General features: G+C 35.7%; 1 protein-coding gene across 3 annotated transcripts in view; it reads right to left on the bottom strand.

Annotated features, from left to right (window-relative positions):
* Positions 1-361: 361 nt before the first annotated feature.
* LOC150104556 (alcohol dehydrogenase class-3-like) overlaps positions 362-19,988 on the bottom strand; it is a 46,119-nt gene continuing 26,492 nt past the window's right edge. For all 3 annotated transcript variants that reach the window (XM_090395769.1, XM_090395768.1, XM_090395770.1), the window contains exons 6-11: positions 19,522-19,651; positions 17,250-17,466; positions 10,940-11,070; positions 9,757-9,892; positions 3,616-3,754; positions 362-508 (exon numbers count right to left, since the gene is read on the bottom strand). In XM_090395769.1, the coding sequence (XP_090251895.1) occupies positions 481-508; positions 3,616-3,754; positions 9,757-9,892; positions 10,940-11,070; positions 17,250-17,466; positions 19,522-19,651 (781 nt within the window). In that variant the 3' untranslated portion in view covers positions 362-480. The remainder of the gene's footprint in view (positions 509-3,615; positions 3,755-9,756; positions 9,893-10,939; positions 11,071-17,249; positions 17,467-19,521; positions 19,652-19,988) is intronic.

Below are 19,988 nucleotides of genomic sequence, written 5' to 3'. Positions count from 1 at the left end.
TATTTTTACCCAAATTCGTAGACCTCCTTAGTTCCTCATTAAAATCAGTCACATAACCTAAAATGGTTTGGAAGTTAATATTATCGGCGATTTCAATATCAGGTACGTCGTATTCGGCAATGTAATTCATTTTCATGCATGTTGCGATTTCAAAATCACGATACGTATGAAAATGAATGCACACAAATGTGTGAGCAGAGCATAAAAACAGGTTTTTTTTTGCTATAAAAAAAGCTAATAATGTGCAGATATGGATCTTCCACCTTTGTTAACAGAAGAATATTTTTGTTGATTTATAATACTAATTTACAACGAGATTATTCTGCAACAAAATAATGCAAAAATTGTTTACTGCATTTAATCTTTATTCATACATTTTAAATTCAAAGTACTTTAATAAGGAAAAATGACGTTAAAAATTCCTTGTTTACTCCTTTTAATATTCAGAACACTTGTGTGACGCCACTGTGTGGTGGCATCTCACTTAAAGAGAATCACAGTCCGAATTCTGGAAAAAAAAAAAAAAAAAGGCATATGAATTAAGAAAAAAGTAATATTGAAATGTCAAATAATATAACGACACTGAGTTAAAGAATTAGTTTGGCCAGAAATATCTAATCACCCATATCATTGAATATAAGGTAATATGAATGGAACAAGAGTTAAAATTATTGTTCATGTTTTTATAATACTCAGCTTTTAATCACTCGGAACAACCTTCTCATTGAAGTCTTTCATAAGACTACAATTGCAACTCTTTAAAACAAGCACGAACAGAATCTTTCTGTCTCTCTCTCAATGCCTACCCATACATTGGAATCAATTTGCTGTATCTTCCTAAATCTCGTCTGTGTGAAAGTGATTTAAAAAAAATGCTACTTCCTATCTCTCTCTTCTCAACGGAGGCGAGTAAGAAGGTTCAGAGATCGACCTTCGATGTCTGAACACGTGTACATTATCTGTGTTTTATCGGCTTAGGTTATCGAGTCACCGTAAGTGACTAAGCAAAACTCTGCAGGGAGCCTCAGAATACTCTTCCTACTCACACTAATTTCACCTTCCTTAATGTTAATTTTGAGTGATATTTAGTCCCTTTTATTCGACAGCAACATTCATAGAATGGTCTCCTAAATTTCAAGTGTTAGTTCCAAATAATTAAAAACACTAGAATGCATAAAACAAGAAAATCATCAAATTATTGCCATGTACCCTCAAGGGGTGTACAGGATATGACAGTACTACATGAAAAAATTACATCATTACTAACTTCCTACAATTTTCCTCCAAATCAGCCTGTTACTTGTCAAGACTCCAACATTATCAGATCTTATATTTCTATCGTCTAAAGCACTTTGTACCGTATCAATCCACCTATATCTTGGTCTTCCTCTGGGTCTTTTCCTGCCAATCTGGCAGAGAACACTTGTTTTGCTAATCTTTCCTCGCCCATTCTATTTCATACCACCTGAGATTAGCTCTGCTAACGCATTCCTGGATGCTGACAATGTCAAGTTCTTTCCTAATATCCTCGTTTTTAATATGATATTGCCATTGATGCCATCTATTCACGCCTCTAATCTTTCTCAGGACTCTCATATCTGCGGTCTCTAGTCTTTGGTCAAGTGTTTTACTTCTGACCCAGCTCTCAGATCCATAAGTTAAAACAAGAAAAGAACTTTTATTTTCCATATCTGTGTGAAAGTAGCAGTGTTCATCATTTTGAATACATCTGAAGTTTGGTTGTTTCCTACCGAACAATGCATCATAACTGGACTAAAACGAAGGTAAGAGTTTGCTGCTAGGGGAAGGGGGTATCCTCTGTAGATACTTATACCGGTCGCATATTTCTACTGTTTTTAACCATATTTGGAAAACATCTGTTTCTTTAATAGTTAAATGTTTTGTAAAATTATGCAAAAACGTATATGCACATTTTGATCATAACGGGAGATAGGATTGTAAAGAAAATACAGTCTATGCCAATGCCGCCTTATGTTCTTCCTCCTTTCACGTATTAGACCTAGTGGCCTGTTACGGAGCTATCCTTAGCCCTTCTAAACCGTACCCGCCTCTAGGATAAGGTGGCTAACTCTATGCCTCTCGGTGTGTCCTATGTCTGTAGATGCATGTGTTCACGGGGCCGGTTTGCCTGCTTGAGGGAGGAAAAACCCCAGATAAATGGGGGAGAAAAACCTTGCTGTCCACGCCCAAGACCGGCTAACTTGGCTATGGCTGAGGAAGATCCTTTAGCTCCTCACATCGGCGACGGGAATCGAACCCAGGACACGCCTTTCCCATATGGTTGCGAAGCGCACAGCCACTTGGACGCCGCATTATCATCAACCAATTTCGACAATTCGTTTCTGAATTGTTAATTCATTTAAAAACAAAATAAGTAGTATCTCAAATTAAAAAAAATATTATTCTATCGATGGTATTGTTTTCCTCACGGAAACTCTGCCTCCTCCGTATGATACCAGCTAATCGACTTCAGTTGGAAAACCTTGATAAAGTTCTTCATTTCAGAGATAGGATTTACAAACTGAGTTGGAAATCTTTTTTTTTTTTTTTTAACAGACCTTGTAGATATAACATTACTTAATCGACTATGAAAGCAATAAAATACAATTTTTCGTTATTGTTTTGTATTTCCGTATACTAGGATAGTTTGCATCACACTGTGGAGGTAAGTTCATTTCCATGATAAAGTTTTTATTCAAAAATATTCTGACAAGCGCCTCTTACTGCATAGAAGTGTTGCAGATTCTAATATGGCTCTGCCAGATGCCATAATCTTCTGGAATATACAAGACGAGATCGTTTAGCACAATATCTGAGAGAGTACGGTGTACAGCTATAACGCAGTTAGGAAAGAAATTACTTTAATTACTTCAAACCAACAGTGCACCAGACAACATATCTATCCCTCTATAAAGAATTTTTTTTCCCCATGACACAGTCGGATCTCAATCTCTGAAAATAGGACATCCCTACAAATAATTCTTATTATGTGCACAGATAACATTATTCTTATAAATCTGTTTATTCCGATTTTTGTATTTATTCCACTATCGATAATGATGTAAACAAATAATATATGAAAAATCGGCATTAAATAATTGCACACAGAAATGTTATTGTATACGTGTGACCTTTTCCTTTAAGATATTCTTTATTCAAATTCGAAACTAACGAAAACATTTCTTAAATTAATGCAAATTCACGCTAAGCATTCTTCAGTGTATTATACAAGAACAACTTCGCGCAACTACAATTTGATATTCAGCACCCAAAACATCGAGTAATGAATTCTGGAAATCCGCCATTTCTAAATATGATCAAAATCTCTAAGCAACTTAAGCTGAAGAAAGATGGCACAGAAAATTCACTCCATTCGAGGTCTCCAATTTTTATTTCACTGTAAAGAATGCTTAAAATGGATCGACCTATTTTAACCTTATGTTTTGTGGGTTTATTTTTCCCTTGTTAACATCTACACGAACATGAAAACAGTGTTTTTGGTTTGATAAGTGCGTGTCTTCTTTCGCTGCTGTAATTTAACAGTTTGTTATTCGAAGAGCGGATATATATCTGCATATAAAATTCGATAATTACCCAATTCCTTGTTCCAACAAATGTATGGCTTCATTGATACTTTCCAGAGGGAAAGTGCGAGAAATCAAATCGTCAGTCATTAATTTCCCTTCAACGTACAAGTCCACTAGATGGGGTAGCTCGATGCGAGTTTTATAACCTAATAAAAAAAAATAAACATTTTCGTTAAAATAATTGCAAAAATAGCTGACACGTAAGCCCAAAACAGCTGGATTGAATTCTCATACACAATTAATACATAAATTCTGATTAAATTAAATTCTCATACACAAGCTAAACACAGTAAAGATATGCACTCAAAAACCCTTAATATATATTTTTCAAAATATTGCTTATTGCTATGTGAGTTGAAAATAATTTGTGGAAATCAAGTTTGCAAAATTGGAATAACTTATCGAATAAGTTACATATAAGTAATGAATAAGTGAGTGGTTTCATCTGGATCATACTTTATTTTTAAATTTATTTATTTCCTTTTCGTTATTTTGAGACATTATGAAAGCAGATACTAGGGGCTGTTTTCTGCCATGGGCAATTTGGATATTTATAACATCATTCGTGGGCCATACAAAATTATCAACTTAAAAATTAGCCTGCTATATTTGATCAAACATTTAATTAACTCACCTCTAATGTGATGGCTGGAACTGCTTCTCTTTGGTGAGGCGTGTGATGTTAGCTGGTATTGATGATGTTGCTACACGCAACTGCTTTTCCAGGTTTGCGTCGGTCAGTCTGGAGCGCAGTCGACTCTTTGCGATGGTAAGTTTTGAAAAGAAATGCTCGCAGCAGTAAGTTGTTCCGAACACAGATGCATGTTTCAATGCATGTCTCCTCAAAGTGAGAAATTCATCATTCCTTATGTAACGTTTATAGAACTCCAGCAGTGGGAGGTTGTTGTACCTAACTTTCAGCTCATCGTCGCTTTGCAGCTGAATGATTTCGTGTTGTAGGTTATCAGGCACATCAGTTGGTTCCGCATTGAACGGTGTAGCAAAGATGTGCATTCCATTTGTTTACTTTTCACGTCCTTGAATCTTTCATTAAATGCCTCAATTAGTTTCGCACATTCACCTGCATATTCAAGTGTCGTAGAAGGCTTTTGTCTTTCCAAAGAGGAATGCACCGTGTTATTCCTTTCGAGTTGCACTTTCCACAGCCTTAATTTAGCTTCAAATGATTGCACGTTTAAAAGCAGGGAACTGAGAAGCTAGTTGAGGCCCTGCAGCTTGACGTTAAGCTCTGAGAGATACTTGGTAATGTCCACCATGAAAGCTAGATCACACAGTCGCTTGCTATCATTGAATTCCCTGACAGGTTTTCCCTTCATCTCCATGAACTGCTTGACTTCATCCCGCAGTTTGTAAAATCTCGTGAGCATGTCCTCTCGACTCAGCCACCACACTTCACAGTGATAAACAAGATCACCGTACTCAGACTTAAGATCATTCAGTAACTCTTTAAAATGGCGGCTGTTGAACCTTCTGCTTTTGACAAAATTTTTGCATGACACTACTGTTGACATCACATTGTTGAGCCGCAACGGCTGTGCACAGAGACTTTCTTGTTGTACGATGCAGTGGCGTGGCATATAATTAAATCACTTGGATCAAGACTGAGACGATTCAGTTCTTTCTTCACTAATGCAATTAACCCTTTTTGCGAGCCAACCATGGCTGGAGCTCCATCTGTAGTAAAGCCACTTAACTTTTCAAATGTTAGCTCAAGTTTTTTCATTGATAAAACAAGTCTCTCAAACAAGTCTTCACCTCTTGTAATGCCATGCACAGTGACAGCAGTTCCTCTCGCATGTCAAACTCTGTAGTTATCCCACGAACGAAAACGGCCAGTTGAGCGATATTTGTTATGTCCGTTTCGTCTGTTATGTCTGTGCCGGAGCACGGCTGGAGGAGTTTTACGTGAATACGTCGCGACAGCGGATTATATATGTATCGGGAAGTGAAAATAAATGAAAACAAGTTTAATAATCGATTATAATTTTATTTATCATAGGTCTATGATAAGAGAAGTAAGATACAAACTGTAGACAAGATACATCCAAGTTTCTGACGAAAGTCAAATCAATACAAAGTGTTACCTAGCGTGGTCGCCGTGGTCTGAACGTAAGTGAGATTAAACTCGCGTTCCATAAAGTCCTGCAGTGATCGGTTTTGTGACACATCGACATTGAAGTCACCGGTGATGATGATGGGTGTATGCAAGTCTGGCTCGATACTGGGGATTGTTTTCTTTATGCTTTTCGAGTATTGCAGTAGGGATCGATAGATACAATATTCTATGAAGGTTCAGATGAATGTACACAGCTCCGAGGACAAATTTAGATACACCGTTGATCGTTTCATCGTCCAGGCATATCTCCCACTGACGGTTCTTCGACTAAGCTTGCGACTGACATCAATGGTGACAATACGTTGACAATCGGTGAAGGTGTTGAGATTCCTGTATATGGCGACTACACCGGCAGTGCGTTTGGACGATGAAAACGAAGTTGACGGTTCATTGCGTCGGTTTTTATGGTTGTATTCTTACATGTTTTAAGTTCGAAACCAGATACATTCACAGGTGTTGCATCATCCATCCAGGTTTCACTGATGACCAAGTAATCAGATCTATTCATAATGGACTCAGTTTCGATAACTTCGGCGTGATCCACCAAACTCTGGACGTTGATCGCCGAGACAAGTAAGACTCCCCGCGGCGAGTTTTCGCCGTTGTCATTATCATCATCCACGTTTAATATCTGTGATCGTCAACCGCAGAAACTGTCAACTCGCTTAACCAGCGTCGGCAAGTGGTTTCTTCATTCTCTCGTATTGGTCGTGTATCTCCCCGACAGTGGGTGCTGAATATCCGTAACCGTGATAAAATTTATAATCGTCTCTCTTGTTAGTCAAATATAGCCCGTCGATAGAAGTGACTCTGCTCAGTGCAACGTACACCAGTTGCTTTTGTTGAGACCTGTCGTACTAAAAGACGACTCCTTGCGATTCGTTATGGCAAACGACCTCCAATGCTCTTCCATTGTCACCGATCTTCAGAAATCCACAGCCATTTCGTTCAATCCATCTTCCGAAGCGGTGGCATAGTCGCTTACGTCATTTACATCCATGGGTTCGTGCGCTGCCGAAGTGCTGGCGCCGCTTCCAATTTCTTTCACTCCCGATAGTTCCTTATTCGTTCCAATCCAGACATTGGGATATTATTGGAAAGCTGACGAGCTGCTCTTTCCCGTCGAAGGCGTTCGACATATTTCTGGCTGACTTTCCGAGGAGTATAGGCGGATATTGTGAAATTTCTAAAATATTTCAACTTAAATCCACATTTTCTTCACCAACAATGTATTGAAATTTAAGAATTATGCATTAAATCGATAGATCTCGAAGACAGCTGTTGATCGACACTAAAAACGAGCGTCGTACCACGACAGAGTGCGAAGTTATGCTGAGTGGAAGTTTCCGATGCTCGGCAGATCGTACACAAAATGGCTGAGCACCCACTGCCACCCGCGGGGCGCTATCTGAAGATTACTCAGGAATCTTTATTCCCTCAGCTATCGAATGGTATGAGTTTTGTTTGGCTACCTTTAATACTTTAGACATTATTAAGCCAAACCTTATCGAATGATTTCGTTGCATTCAACTTTTCGTCCCGTACCCCCTAGTACTGTTCTGAATTTAAAGGCGTATTCACGTCAAAATTGGAAATCTCCTGCAGAATCCTTCAATGTTTTTTCAATATCTTGTGCTAAGTCAGTAGTCCGATCTGAGATGGTTCTCCGAGACTAACTAACACTCTGAAACAATTTTACTTTGTCTGGTGCTAACAACTCCGCTGCAGCCACCCTGCACTCTTTCACAAACTCTCCCTCTACATGAGGTCTCAGCTTCTTTGCGATTAACTCGCTCACTACATAACTCGTCTAAATAACGTTGTCTCTGTCATAACGAGGCTTAGTGAAAGCAGCTTGTTGTAATCCAAACTCCACTGAAGAGCACCGATTTTATCCATACGCATTTGGCCTCTCAATTCATTGAGTTTATTTTGAGCTGTAATGACGCTCCAGATTGGCTTTTTTCATTACTGCTAACGCATCGCTACAAACTAGGCACACAGGTTTGCCTTTGACTTCAACAAAAAAGTAATCATTTGTCCAGTTCTCTTGGAAAGATCGACACTCTGCATCAACTTTTTTCTTTGTAGTCGCCATTTGTAGGAGGTCACACCACTTAAGTTTTAATAACTATCCAGTGTGTGTCGCCAGGGACGCGATTATTTTGCTTGGATCGCTGTTCTAATCCTGCATCTTGGATTTGGAACATAATCAACGTTTGTACCATCGACTCTCGAGGTCTTCTCATCGGCTGAAGCGCCAGCTGACGAGAAGCATACGTGTCTGTCCAGTCTATCCGGCAATGCACGTTCCTTGCTTGTCTCTCAAAATTTACGTCATTATTATGATTCACTTAATATAAATTTATGTTGCTATGAAAAAAACTCCTAAATTTATTGAATTTTAAGTCCCGCCTGTGGCTGCCTTGGCAGGGCCAGACGGAATTTCGCGGGCCTTATACGGCCTGCGGACCAGATGTTCCCCACCCCTGACTTATTGCTTCAGATTTTTCCTTTTTTGTTATTTTTAAAGATGGCCGCAGTAGATGTAACATTTAGACAATTCAAGTCGATGCAAATTATGGATTTCGACTAACTGCAAATAGTGTTTTGATATGTGATTATCTTTTTTTCATTGTAAGATTTAAAAACTGAATCTTCAACTGTTTTAATAAGCAAGTATTTAGAGCTTCAATATCAATACGATAGCTAACTTATTATCTTAACTTAATTTGAGATGACAACTTGGTTAAGTTTTCTCGCAAACAAATATTCATAACCGTATGAATTTGAATCGCTGAATCATAAGAATATTTAAAGCTTGGTTTATTTAATTATGTGGCCCTTTCTTGTTGTCGACATGTACCTTAAAATATTCTTGAATAATTTATATGTACGTCCTTTTCCTCCAACTTATTTGTTGTGCCCGGCAGTAAAAAAAAAAAAAATTTAATCTGGATAAAATCGAACTATATTTAATATAAACATTGAACCAAGATTAAAATATAATTTTCACCATCTTTGTAATTTTTTCTTTTTAAAGGTGGAAGCAAAAAAAGTCACCCATTTTTGAGTTAACGAAATTTCTTTCCATGGCAACAATGTATAGCTAGAATTAAGAACATTCTTTGAAATGTGTTAATCTGTTGATACTGAAGTTACAGTTACTCGAATGTTTGAAACCAATGGCGAAGTGGGGAATTTACAACAGATTAATTTAAAATTCATTCCAAATTCCCAATTGTATGCATTGATTACCTTTCGAAGAACTTTAATTCGATAACAGGCAGAGGTGGTTTTTTTTTTTTTTTTTTTTTTTTTTTTTTTTTTTTTTTTGTGTCACGTATTTTCCATCCCCGAAAGCTTGTAGAATATATTAGTAATAGTGCTGTGAGTAGGTAAGATAATTCGGAAGCTCTTTTCAACTGACCAAATGCAACTTTTTTCATTTTACTTAAAGCCACCAATCGGCAGAATCGAATCGTCAGACTATGCAATAACTACTTAAAGAACAAACGTTAATGTCTACGATGAGATTCGAACCAACTCTATTCATTCGGTCGGATATTTCGGCTGGTAGAATTTACGAATTGTATTTCAGTAATAATATATAAGTTTAAAAGAGTGGAGCCTAATAATATTAAAAAAAATAACTCAGTCTCCTCTGCATTCGATGATACAGTATAAATATATGCATAATACGTATTGTAATCATAATAAGGAGGGATTTTCGGCATAGTAAGAGAACTGAAACTGAGCTGACATTATATACATATACCTATGCCGTTAATGTGATTAACTGCAAACTGATTGAAAATAATTCCGCTGTGTGCGCGCGCGCGGTGCTTAATATCAAATTTTATTTCTTGTAAATTGGCCTATTTAGGTTAGGCCTATTTGTCGAGATATCAAATTTACTGGATATCAACTGAGATGTCAAGTGCCTGAGTCAATGTTGGTTGTTATTACTAATAAGAAGTTCAATAAATCAGAATACAGATGAATGCTTACTGCCTAATGCTGTTCCTTTTAGTTGTCTTCCATTCAACAGATCGGAAACTTTTACGGATATTTCGTCGTCCATGCCAGGCAGGCCTACTGTCACACAACAGCCACAAAGTAGACGAGATGCCAAAAACGCAGCTTTCTGAAAGATTTTCTTTCATCTTAATTTATAAAAGCAACGCTAAACGGACATTTCATAATCAGAAAGTTGATGCTATGATCATTTTAAACTCTAAATTTTGATTAAAATTAGAACAAACATTCTTTAATTTCAGATAAGTTGACAAAACTGATGTTTACGTTAAGTTCGCTCGCGCTAAACATGACTTATTCCGGATTATACCTTGTGAATAAGCAATTCAAGTGGATCTCTTTGATATTAGTAGGCAAAAGACGCCAAAAGTTATGCAATAGAAATGGCAATATCCTGGCCATGTGTTCCTATGAAGTGCTTACAACTATATCATGGGAAGGCGAGTGTCAAGAAACGGGAAAATATAAAATAGGATTCTAATGGCAGATGTACTGATCCACAAAAAGCTTCAAGCCTTTCCAGTCATAAGCAGATATAAATTTACTCAAGAACTATCAATATCAGGAAAAATCGACTATTGTCGTTTAGGTTAATGCCCAATTTCCACATTGACCCTTCAAAAACAGAATAGATACACGCCAATGTTTCAAATCCGCCCACTTCCAATAATCTGCAGAATCATCCCTTTTAAAAATAGAAGCTTGTAAACGATTAGCGAGAGTAATGTTAATTACGATTAACGTAAATCGGAGTCAAATTTCTTTCTATCGTTCTATTTTTAGTTGTGATTCGAATAAACATACAACTAACTTAGCCTAAATCTGGATTGTCAGAAACATTTCTGAAAAAAAAAAAAAAAAAGTAGGAGGAACATATAAGAGGAATGATTGATTTGTTGCTTCTCTTTAACTTGTAAAGTTCGTTTTAGATTAGCGAATAAAGGAATTCTTTGTTAGTAACAGTTTTCTTACAAATAGATTAATAATTGCAAACAACGAAACATTTAATGATTTAAAACAAACTTTTAATTTCCGTTTTCATGTAATATTTTGGTGCACTCTAGGCGTTCAAAAAATCTAGGAACGTGAACAAGAGTTTAGCAAACCTTCTGCATCTTACATTACTTAATGGCATTAGTATTATGTCTACACTTACCATAACGTTAACATTTCCTACACACACAATGGAGTAATCCACACCTCCACCCGTTAATTCTCTCAAAACTTCATCGATAGGCTTCTCACTATCATTCGGATTCACGAATTCTGTACATCCAAGCTTCATGGCTTGAAAACAACAGAAAACACTAAAAATAAATTCATCATTATGTCATCCGTAAAAAATTAGCTATTTTTTTGAAGAAATAAAGGATTTTTTTACACTGATAATCATTATATTAGCAGTTTATAAAATTTGCACATCCATAATAAATGGCAGGCTTAAAGAGATTACCGAAAAGAAAATATTTAGAAAATATTTTGATCAAACAGAAGTATCATTGATCAACATTTCATTATCAGACAGATGATGGGAAAATGTTTTGAGCATGCAATAGACCTACATATGTTATTTATAGACTTTAAGCAAACATCTGACAGTCTAAAGAGAGATAGTCTACAAAAGGCTATGAAAGAAGTAGAGATACCAATAAATTTAATCAGATTAGCAATGATGACGATGAAAAAAACAAAAGCAAAAGTTAAAATAGATAATAATTTAGTGACCCCTTCGATTTTAATAAAGGTGTAAAACAAGGAGATGGACTATCATCAACATTATTTATTATAGCTTTACATTATGCGATTCAAGATTTAGATCAAAGAGGGACAATGTTTAATAAATCAAGTCAGTTATGTGCTTATGCTGATGATATAGTCATCGTGTCAAGGACTAAGAAACGGTTAATTGAAGTGTATAATGAGCTGGAAAGAAAAACTAATGATATGGGATTACAGATGAATAAATAAAACTAAATATATGGTGATGTCAACTTAAGAAATAAGAAAACCACAGCATCTACAAGTTGGACAGAAAAGATGAAGGAATAACCAGATTTAAGTATCTAGGAGATATTGTTGAGAATGAGGCACGATCAACTATAGCAATTAAAGAACGCATTTAAACTGGTAATAAAGCATATTATGCAAATATGAACATGATTAAAAGCAAGATAATAAGCAGAAATACTAAAATACTTATATAAATATGTATATAAAACTCTCATTAGACACATGGTTACATATGGAAGCGAAGAGTGGACTCTTAGTGAAAAAGACCAACACAATTTGAGGAAATTTGAAAGGAAGATTATAAGAAGAATTTATGGACCTGTTGAAGAAAATGGTAAAACAAAGAAATTAGTCAGATACTAAAAGAAGAAGATATTGTTAGGTTCATAAAAACAGATTGCAATGGTTAGGTCATGTAGAGAGAATGGACCACTTCCGTATGCCAAGAAGAATACTGAGAGAGAAGATTACATGCAACAAGTAAAAAAGGAAGACAGAGATTGAGATGGATTGATAACGTAATCCAAGACTTGACTACTATGAAAGTGAAGGGCTGAGAAAGACTAGTCAAGGATAGAAGATCGTGCAGACAAGTTGTACAGGAGGCTAAGGCTCACAGCGGGCTGTAACGCCAGATGGTAGGTAGTCATTATATTAGGTTTATGAACTACGGTTTGATAAGAAAACGTTTTGACCTTTACATTAAAGTTATCTTTAGGTATATACACACTACAATAAAATAACTAGCACTTTAGACATTATATAGCGTACAATAGTAAAGAGTAATCTGTCTAACCTGCTCTCTTGTGATAATAAAAATGAAAAAAATCATAAAAGTGAACTAAATTAATAATTACATCGGCCAATCAAAAACATCGGAAATGGAGATATCAACGATATAACTATCCCTTACATTAAAAGGATATCCGTAAAATGGGTATAAATTAAAGTAGAACATCAAAAGTACCTTTAAACCTGCTATAATACTAATCATTTCTTCAGCACATCCAAGGATCCCCCCCCCCTCCCGGAGATGAGTATACCAAATGTACGTGTAACTTACAGTGCATTGCTGAAACTGGACTCGCAGCAGATAACAGAAAAGAGCAGCACAAAAAAAACCATGTCCGCCTAATCTGCGATAGGAAAAAGAGATCTTTCTAATAGGCTCAGGAGATATCCCATAGAATTTATTGGAAAGGTACACAACTCTTGAATAAAAGAAGAACATGGTACGAGAGAAACTTTAAAGAGGCTTTTGAGACTTTCATAAAAAAAAAATTAATTTAAACAAGAATGATGGTCTAAAATTTCTACGTTTTAGTCAACATTTTCAGATTGCCTAGAGCTGGGATCGGCAACCTTTTCTGACTCGCGGGCCACATTCAGCTTTTATTATAAATAATCGGGCCGCAAGCGTTTAATTAAGAGAAAATAGTGATTGAAAAAATACTTAAGTTATCAATTTTTCTTATATCAATCTTAAAAATAAAACACATTATTATTTTCATGGCTATTTTGCCTATTTTTGTTTAGAGGAGAAACATGCAAATTTTCCCAGAAATAATACCTACCTTAAAAAACAGAAATATTTAGAGTACCAGATATGAAACAAGCATAAAAATGAAACTCAATGAAAAATTATTATCACGTAAAAACAAAGTTATATAGTTTATGCATCAGAATATGTGTGTCTCCTTGCTTAATGTGATTGTTTTCCCTTAGCCAAATTATCTCTACCCACTTTATAACCTGAGGTGCAAATTCGAATCGAAGCATGCAGATATTCATCAGTTAGTCGAGAAGCAATTTTATTTTTTCTATAACTCATGGCAGAAAATGCTTGTTCGCAAATGTATGTGCTTCCAAATGCAACTATCATCTTCTTTGAGAAAAACTGATTAATCCTTCAAATTTTTTGGTAAGCATCGATAAAAGTTTTGGATATTTTCTAACGAAAATGCGTTCTTTAATGTTTCATTGTGTTGTAATTCCAAAACTTCCATCTGTAGTTGGTTTGGTACGTCATCAATGTCGACATTAAAAGAGTTCAAAATTAATTGCATTTCGATGATATTTTTATGAAAATCCACAAATCTTGTTGAAAATTCCATTTGTAAATCTTCAATAATACCAACACAAGTTTCCTTTAGGGTTTGCCATCGAACAGATTTTCAACATGTATAATGATGTAGATTTTCTTCCATCATTTTCTTCCATAGACATAGTTGGCGACTGCAAAAATGTACCAAAATCTCGGTTATCGTCGGATGAAGTCGCCTTTGTTATCCCCACTCATGATGACACACACGGTTGACTCGCGTCAAGTTGCACGGTGATATCACGAAGTATAGGCATAAAAATTATTTTTATTTATTATTCATATTATAAAATGTATTATTTAAATAATTCAACATTCAGGACACCTGCCATGTAAGTACGGTAAACCTTTTATGGGCCGCCAAAAATGAGTGCTTGGGTCGCCAGTTACCGACCCCTGGCATAGACCATCGGTTCCCGAAAGGTGGTAAGCGTACACCTATGGGTACGTGCTGGGCCGTTCAGGGGTACACGAAAAATAATCAGCAATGGCGGAAAAGCAAGTAATGTAAACAAAATGCACTGAATGGGCACTCAACAAAAGTGTCAGTATTTGAAAACAGCTATTTTAAAAACAAGGGGTACAATTTATAGAAATGGGTTTAAAAAGGGTACACAAGTGGAAAAGGTTGGGAATCACTGGCCTAGAGTATCAAACTATAGTCAACACTAATTTCTACAGAATAATGAAAATAATCGCTGCTATAATTATTTATTACTTTTATTTTAGTTTATTTCTTTTTTGCGACAACAGATCAGTGTGGGAAAACTAATTAGTTTTAGATATTATGTAGCTTACAACACTACTGTGCTAGTTGTTCTAATTTAATCTCTCTCTCTCTCTTTCTCTCTCTCTCTCTCACACACACACACACACACACACACACACACACACACACACACACACACACACACACACACACACACAGAGTAGCTTCATGGGTGGAAAACAGCAGAATGCACTAAAAATAAAGTGATGAATATTATACATCATTATGTTAGCCACCAAAAATAAATAAATAAATAAATAATCGTTTACTAAACACATGAATATATACTTATTCCTGAAGCTGAGCTTAACGTACATTAAGCGTAGAATTTTATTATTACGTCTTTATCTGAAACGGTACTTCAGTCCATAAATCTAATATGTGCCCTACTCGTCGTTCAGTTTCACTGAACGAAAGGATCATCACTGAGATGTTTACCTCAATATAAAACGAAAGGAAATGGGCAATTTATTAACTATTTATGCTGGCATCTAAGAATGCATTTTTTTGGTTCAAATAAGTTATTTCATTTATTTTTTTAGAAGAAATACGGGTGTGGTCTGAAAAGTTATCGGCCTAACAATGAAAAAAAAATTTCTAATTTCAAAATTATTAAATTATTTTTATTTTTCAATATAATCTCCCTTAAGACTAATACATTTATTACAGCGATGCTTCAGCGCCATTATCCCATCCCTGCAGTGCTTCTCAGTAAGATCTGCAAAATACCCCTCTACAGCTGCAATCACCTCTTGATTCGAAGAAAAACGCTGACCAGCGAGGAAGAGTTTTAATTTTGGGAAGAGATAGAAGTCAGAGGGAGCCAATTCTGAGGAATAGGGTGGATGTTCCAACATTTCATTGTGCAAATCCTTTAATTTTCCCTTTGTGGGCACACCCGCATTGTCCTGATGAAAGATGATTTTTTTTCTTATGCAAACCGGGTCTTTTCTCACGAATTTTTTCGTCTAGTCTGGTTAAAAGATCGGAATAATATTCCCTGGTTATTGTTTTACCCTTTTCAAGATTATTAATAAACAAAATGCCTTTATTATCCCAAAACACCGATACCATGACCTTTCTTGCTGATGGAACCGACTTTGTCTTTGGCGCTGAACAACCGGCTTCTGTCCACTGTTTTGACTGCTGTTTGGATTCTGGTGTGCAATGGTGAATCCAAGTCTCATCCATAGTAATAAATCGACGCAGAAAATCAGTTTTATTCTTGTTGAAACGCTCCAAGCACTATTCAGAGATTTTCATGCGAGTGCGTTTTTGATCTGCTGTAAGCAAGCGCGGTACTCATCTTGCGAAATCTTTTTCATTTGCAGTTCTTCATGCAAAATATATCCTACACATTCTTTTGAAATGCCTATAGTCTCCGCACTTTGACTCGCCGGTCATCCAACACCATCGTGCACTTGATCAATGATTTCTCGTGTTGTTACACTTTTTGGACGTCCTTCACGTGGATCAACTTCATGGTTGGTACGGCCACGTTTAAACTCGGCAGCCCATTTCTTAATTATCTAAAACAAAAGAGAAGAGTGCCCATAAACATTTATGAACTTTGAATGAATTTCCTTTGGCGTTAAACCTTCTTTTATAAAGAATTTTTTTTAACCGCACGATACTCAATTTTATCCATTTCAAGGGATACAAACAACAGTTTTGCTTCAGACAGTTGTATAAAACAAACTACTTGATAGCATGACTTGCAATTTCACATGGATGCTTATGATAGATGTACCAACTTAGAAAAAAATCTTGCCGATAGTGTTGCCATCTATGGTCGAGAGCGAGAACTTTTCAGACCATCCTTAAACTTGTTACTATTCTCCTGCAAAGGAGAATAGTAACAAGTTTGAAATGCAGGCTGATGAATAATATGCAAACTTATGGTGACCTCGACGTCGCAGTTTTATATTGTGTTCAAAGATCCATTTCGATGATTTGACGTCATTCGTTGTAGTTATGAATTGTGAGGTTCGAAGAAATTATATATTTGTTGCTTCAGTATATTTTCAAGTATGTCATGTGGCTTAAGATGGAAGCAAATGTGTTTTCAAATAATTTCTGAGTTGTCTTCGGTAAAGTGGTTCTAAAAATTCAAGAGATCTTGAATTTAAGTTTTATAACAGGTTTTTGTTATCTACTGTTCAAGTCGGAAATGCTTCTGTCCACGTTTAAAACAAGTAATCACAGCTTTTGATTAAGAATAAAATGTCCTTCGGTGGAGCCCACCAGGGAAGGCGAATCTCAGTGAAAAGATTGTTAGACGTTTTTGAAGTTATATTTTCATCATCGACTGTGAATCAGTCCATTTTAGATTTGTTTTTGCTTGTTTTGTAGGTCTTCGAATATTCGTCGAAAATATATTCTAAAACAATGTGCCACTTCGGACAATCTTCAAGTCTTACATCCGCATACAATACTGTGTATACAGACCTACTAACTCAGTGATATCTTTAAACATAATTATGTTATTCTATGACAAAATAACGAAATGAAAGCAACTGGAAAATATCGAAGATGATACTAGTATTGATTTTTACTAATATGGTCTTGAAATACCAGTATACTAACCTATTTGACGTTTATCAGGGTTGATATCTACACCTACGATCCGTTTAGCTCCTTGTGCTTTACATCCAATAACCGAACATAATCCGACTCCTCCTAATCCAAAAACTGCGCACGTGGATCCTGAGCGTACTCGAGCACACTTAACAGCTGCACCGTAGCCGGTCAGGACCGAGCATCCAAACAGACATATCTTCTCTAATGGAGCCTTCTTGTTAATCTGTAAGATTAATGTCAACGAAGTTACATTACCAGCACGAATTTTAAAAAAAATACGTTATCTGGAAATAACACTGAGTAAATTTCCTGAATTAAGCTGGGTTTTCAATATTTTTCTAGAAATCACAGCTGTTTTCTCTTATAAATGCGAATTTGTTTCAAGATAGGTTTTGATAAAAGCCACATTCCAAAATCACTCGACCACAATCGAAATTCATAAACATGGAAAGTTTATATGATAAAATTCTGAATAAATATGAATATTGGCTTATGTAGATTGCTTCTCCATCAAATTAAATTCTGATTTAATTTCTCGACACGAGAACTCGGGCTTTCCGATGTGTGTCGAAAGGGTATACAGCAAGTTGTAGAGTGCACTTAAAAAATTACATATTTTGACGATAAAGTACTTTTTACAAGCACCCTATTTCTTGAATACATAGGCAGATTAATTTTTCAACTCTGAAATAAAACCACACAACGAATAATTCTCACCTTCGTTTCTTCCGTAAACAGTGCACAAGTAAACGAGGGGCTTTTTAGCAGTAAATGCAGCATGTTTCCTATCAACCTATTTCGAAACAATGAGAAAAATTATTGAAGGCATTTTCGATTATCTCACTTTTAAAATTTCAATCTTTATAAACGAAAGATAGTTTTTAATTTCAGAGTTCATTTCCAAGAAAAGCCAACTACCCCTTTAATTTTTTTTCTTTTTTTTGGTAAACGATGGTTGCTGCATTCTCCACATTATCAGAAGGGAATCAGTGTTAGTCTACTTGTGCGTAATTATATACGTTGAAATTATTCAGGTGTCGAATTTTCGATCGTCGATATTTTTAATTTTCGAGAAAATTATGTCTGTAACTTACATATTATTACAGGATAAGTGTAATTCATTAATCGTTTTATTAATTTAACCAATTTCTGGTTTAATGTACTCGAGGCAATTGTAGTTTGCTTAATTGTGCCAGAACTTCTTTAATAAATCTGGTATAAAAACCACCAATAAAAGGATCAAAAATATGAAAATAGGTAAACACATTGAACACATTAACTGCATTCTGAGAGCCTGTAGAACAATATAATATTGCTGCTATTTAGACCGTTTTTGTGAAGATGGCAGGTTAAATCTGGAAATAGATAACAGAATAAGTAAAGCTGGTATGTTAGGAAGTCAATTGGATAAATGTATATGGAATAAGAGAGAGAGATTATCTAAAACACCGAACTAGCAGTATACAAGACTGTGTTCAAACCAGTTTTAAGTTGTGCATCTGAGAGTTGCATAACTTAAAAGTTGGGTAATAAAGCACTCAAAGACTAGAGACCACAGGGTTCATGAGGGTTCTGAGAAAAATTAGGGGTGTGAACCGATGATATCAATGGCAGAATCTTATTAAAAATCAAGATATTATAAAGGAATTTGACATTATTAGCATCCAAGAATGTTTCAACAGAGCTAATCTAAGGTGATACGGCCATTTAAATAGAATTGGTGAGGAAAGGTTAAAAAAACAGGTGTTTGATGCCAAGATGGCAGGAAAGAGACCCAGAGGAAGACCAAAATCCAAGCAGATTGTCAGAAATTCGTTAGTATCACGAAATGTTAGATATGACAATATTGGCATGCTCACAAGTAATAGGTTGATTTGAAGGAAAATTGTTGATAAGAGATTAATAATATAAGCTTCCTCATGTAGTGTTGTCATAGTAACCTGAACACTCCTTGAGGGTGCATATCAGGAAATTAGTGATGATTGAAATGTAACACTTTCCTTACTTAAGAAAAGGGGCCATATTTTCTTTACAAAGAAAGAACCTGGTGGTCCTTTCCATAAAGTATTTTTATTTAAAGTAGGCGACATGAAAAAGAACCTGGCATATAAACGCAATGCACGTATTCTCAGGTAACATACCTAGGATTAAAACAAACATTACGTGTCCCAAACACATAAATTAGACATCGAAATATAGACATCCATGTAAAATATGAGTTACTTGAAAAATAAACAGAAATTAAACCTATTTTATGCATATCAACTAAGTAGTTTACCTTAACAACGAACACTTCATGGGTAACCGTGTACTCAGAAAACACACTAATCGAGCTCATTTGACGAATCTCTTTCCCCTTGCAAGCTATTCGAGAAGTTCCATCAGTCTGCAATCCTTCCCACGAAGCACTGAAAAATTAAAAAGAACACAAAAATGATTACCTAGAAAGAGCAACGATGTCAAGCGATGCCACAGGATCAGTGCTGACAAACAAAAACGTATCTACAAGTAACAAAAAACGTACTGGTGGATTTTGAAAAATTAATATTTGGACGAAAATTCCGGTGAGGTCATTTTAGATTATACTTTTCGCTTTAATCCCTGCGAAAGTATTAGCATTACTTTGACGTCTGATGAGCGGAATTAATAAAATTGGAATAAGGGATGAATCCTGGCCACTTCAAGTTCGATTATTCGAGCATGTTTCCTTTATGAATATAAACTGGGCTTACAAGAAACAAGTAG

This window comes from Typopeltis vanoorti, chromosome 7 (assembly GCF_054136105.1).
Source record: "Typopeltis vanoorti isolate ZY-2024b chromosome 7, IOZ_Tvanoo_1.0, whole genome shotgun sequence".
In the NCBI taxonomy this organism is placed as follows: Eukaryota; Metazoa; Arthropoda; class Arachnida; order Uropygi; family Thelyphonidae; genus Typopeltis; species Typopeltis vanoorti.
The sequence above is the reverse complement of the archived record's forward strand: the minus strand, read 5'-3'. Positions and strand labels throughout refer to the sequence as shown.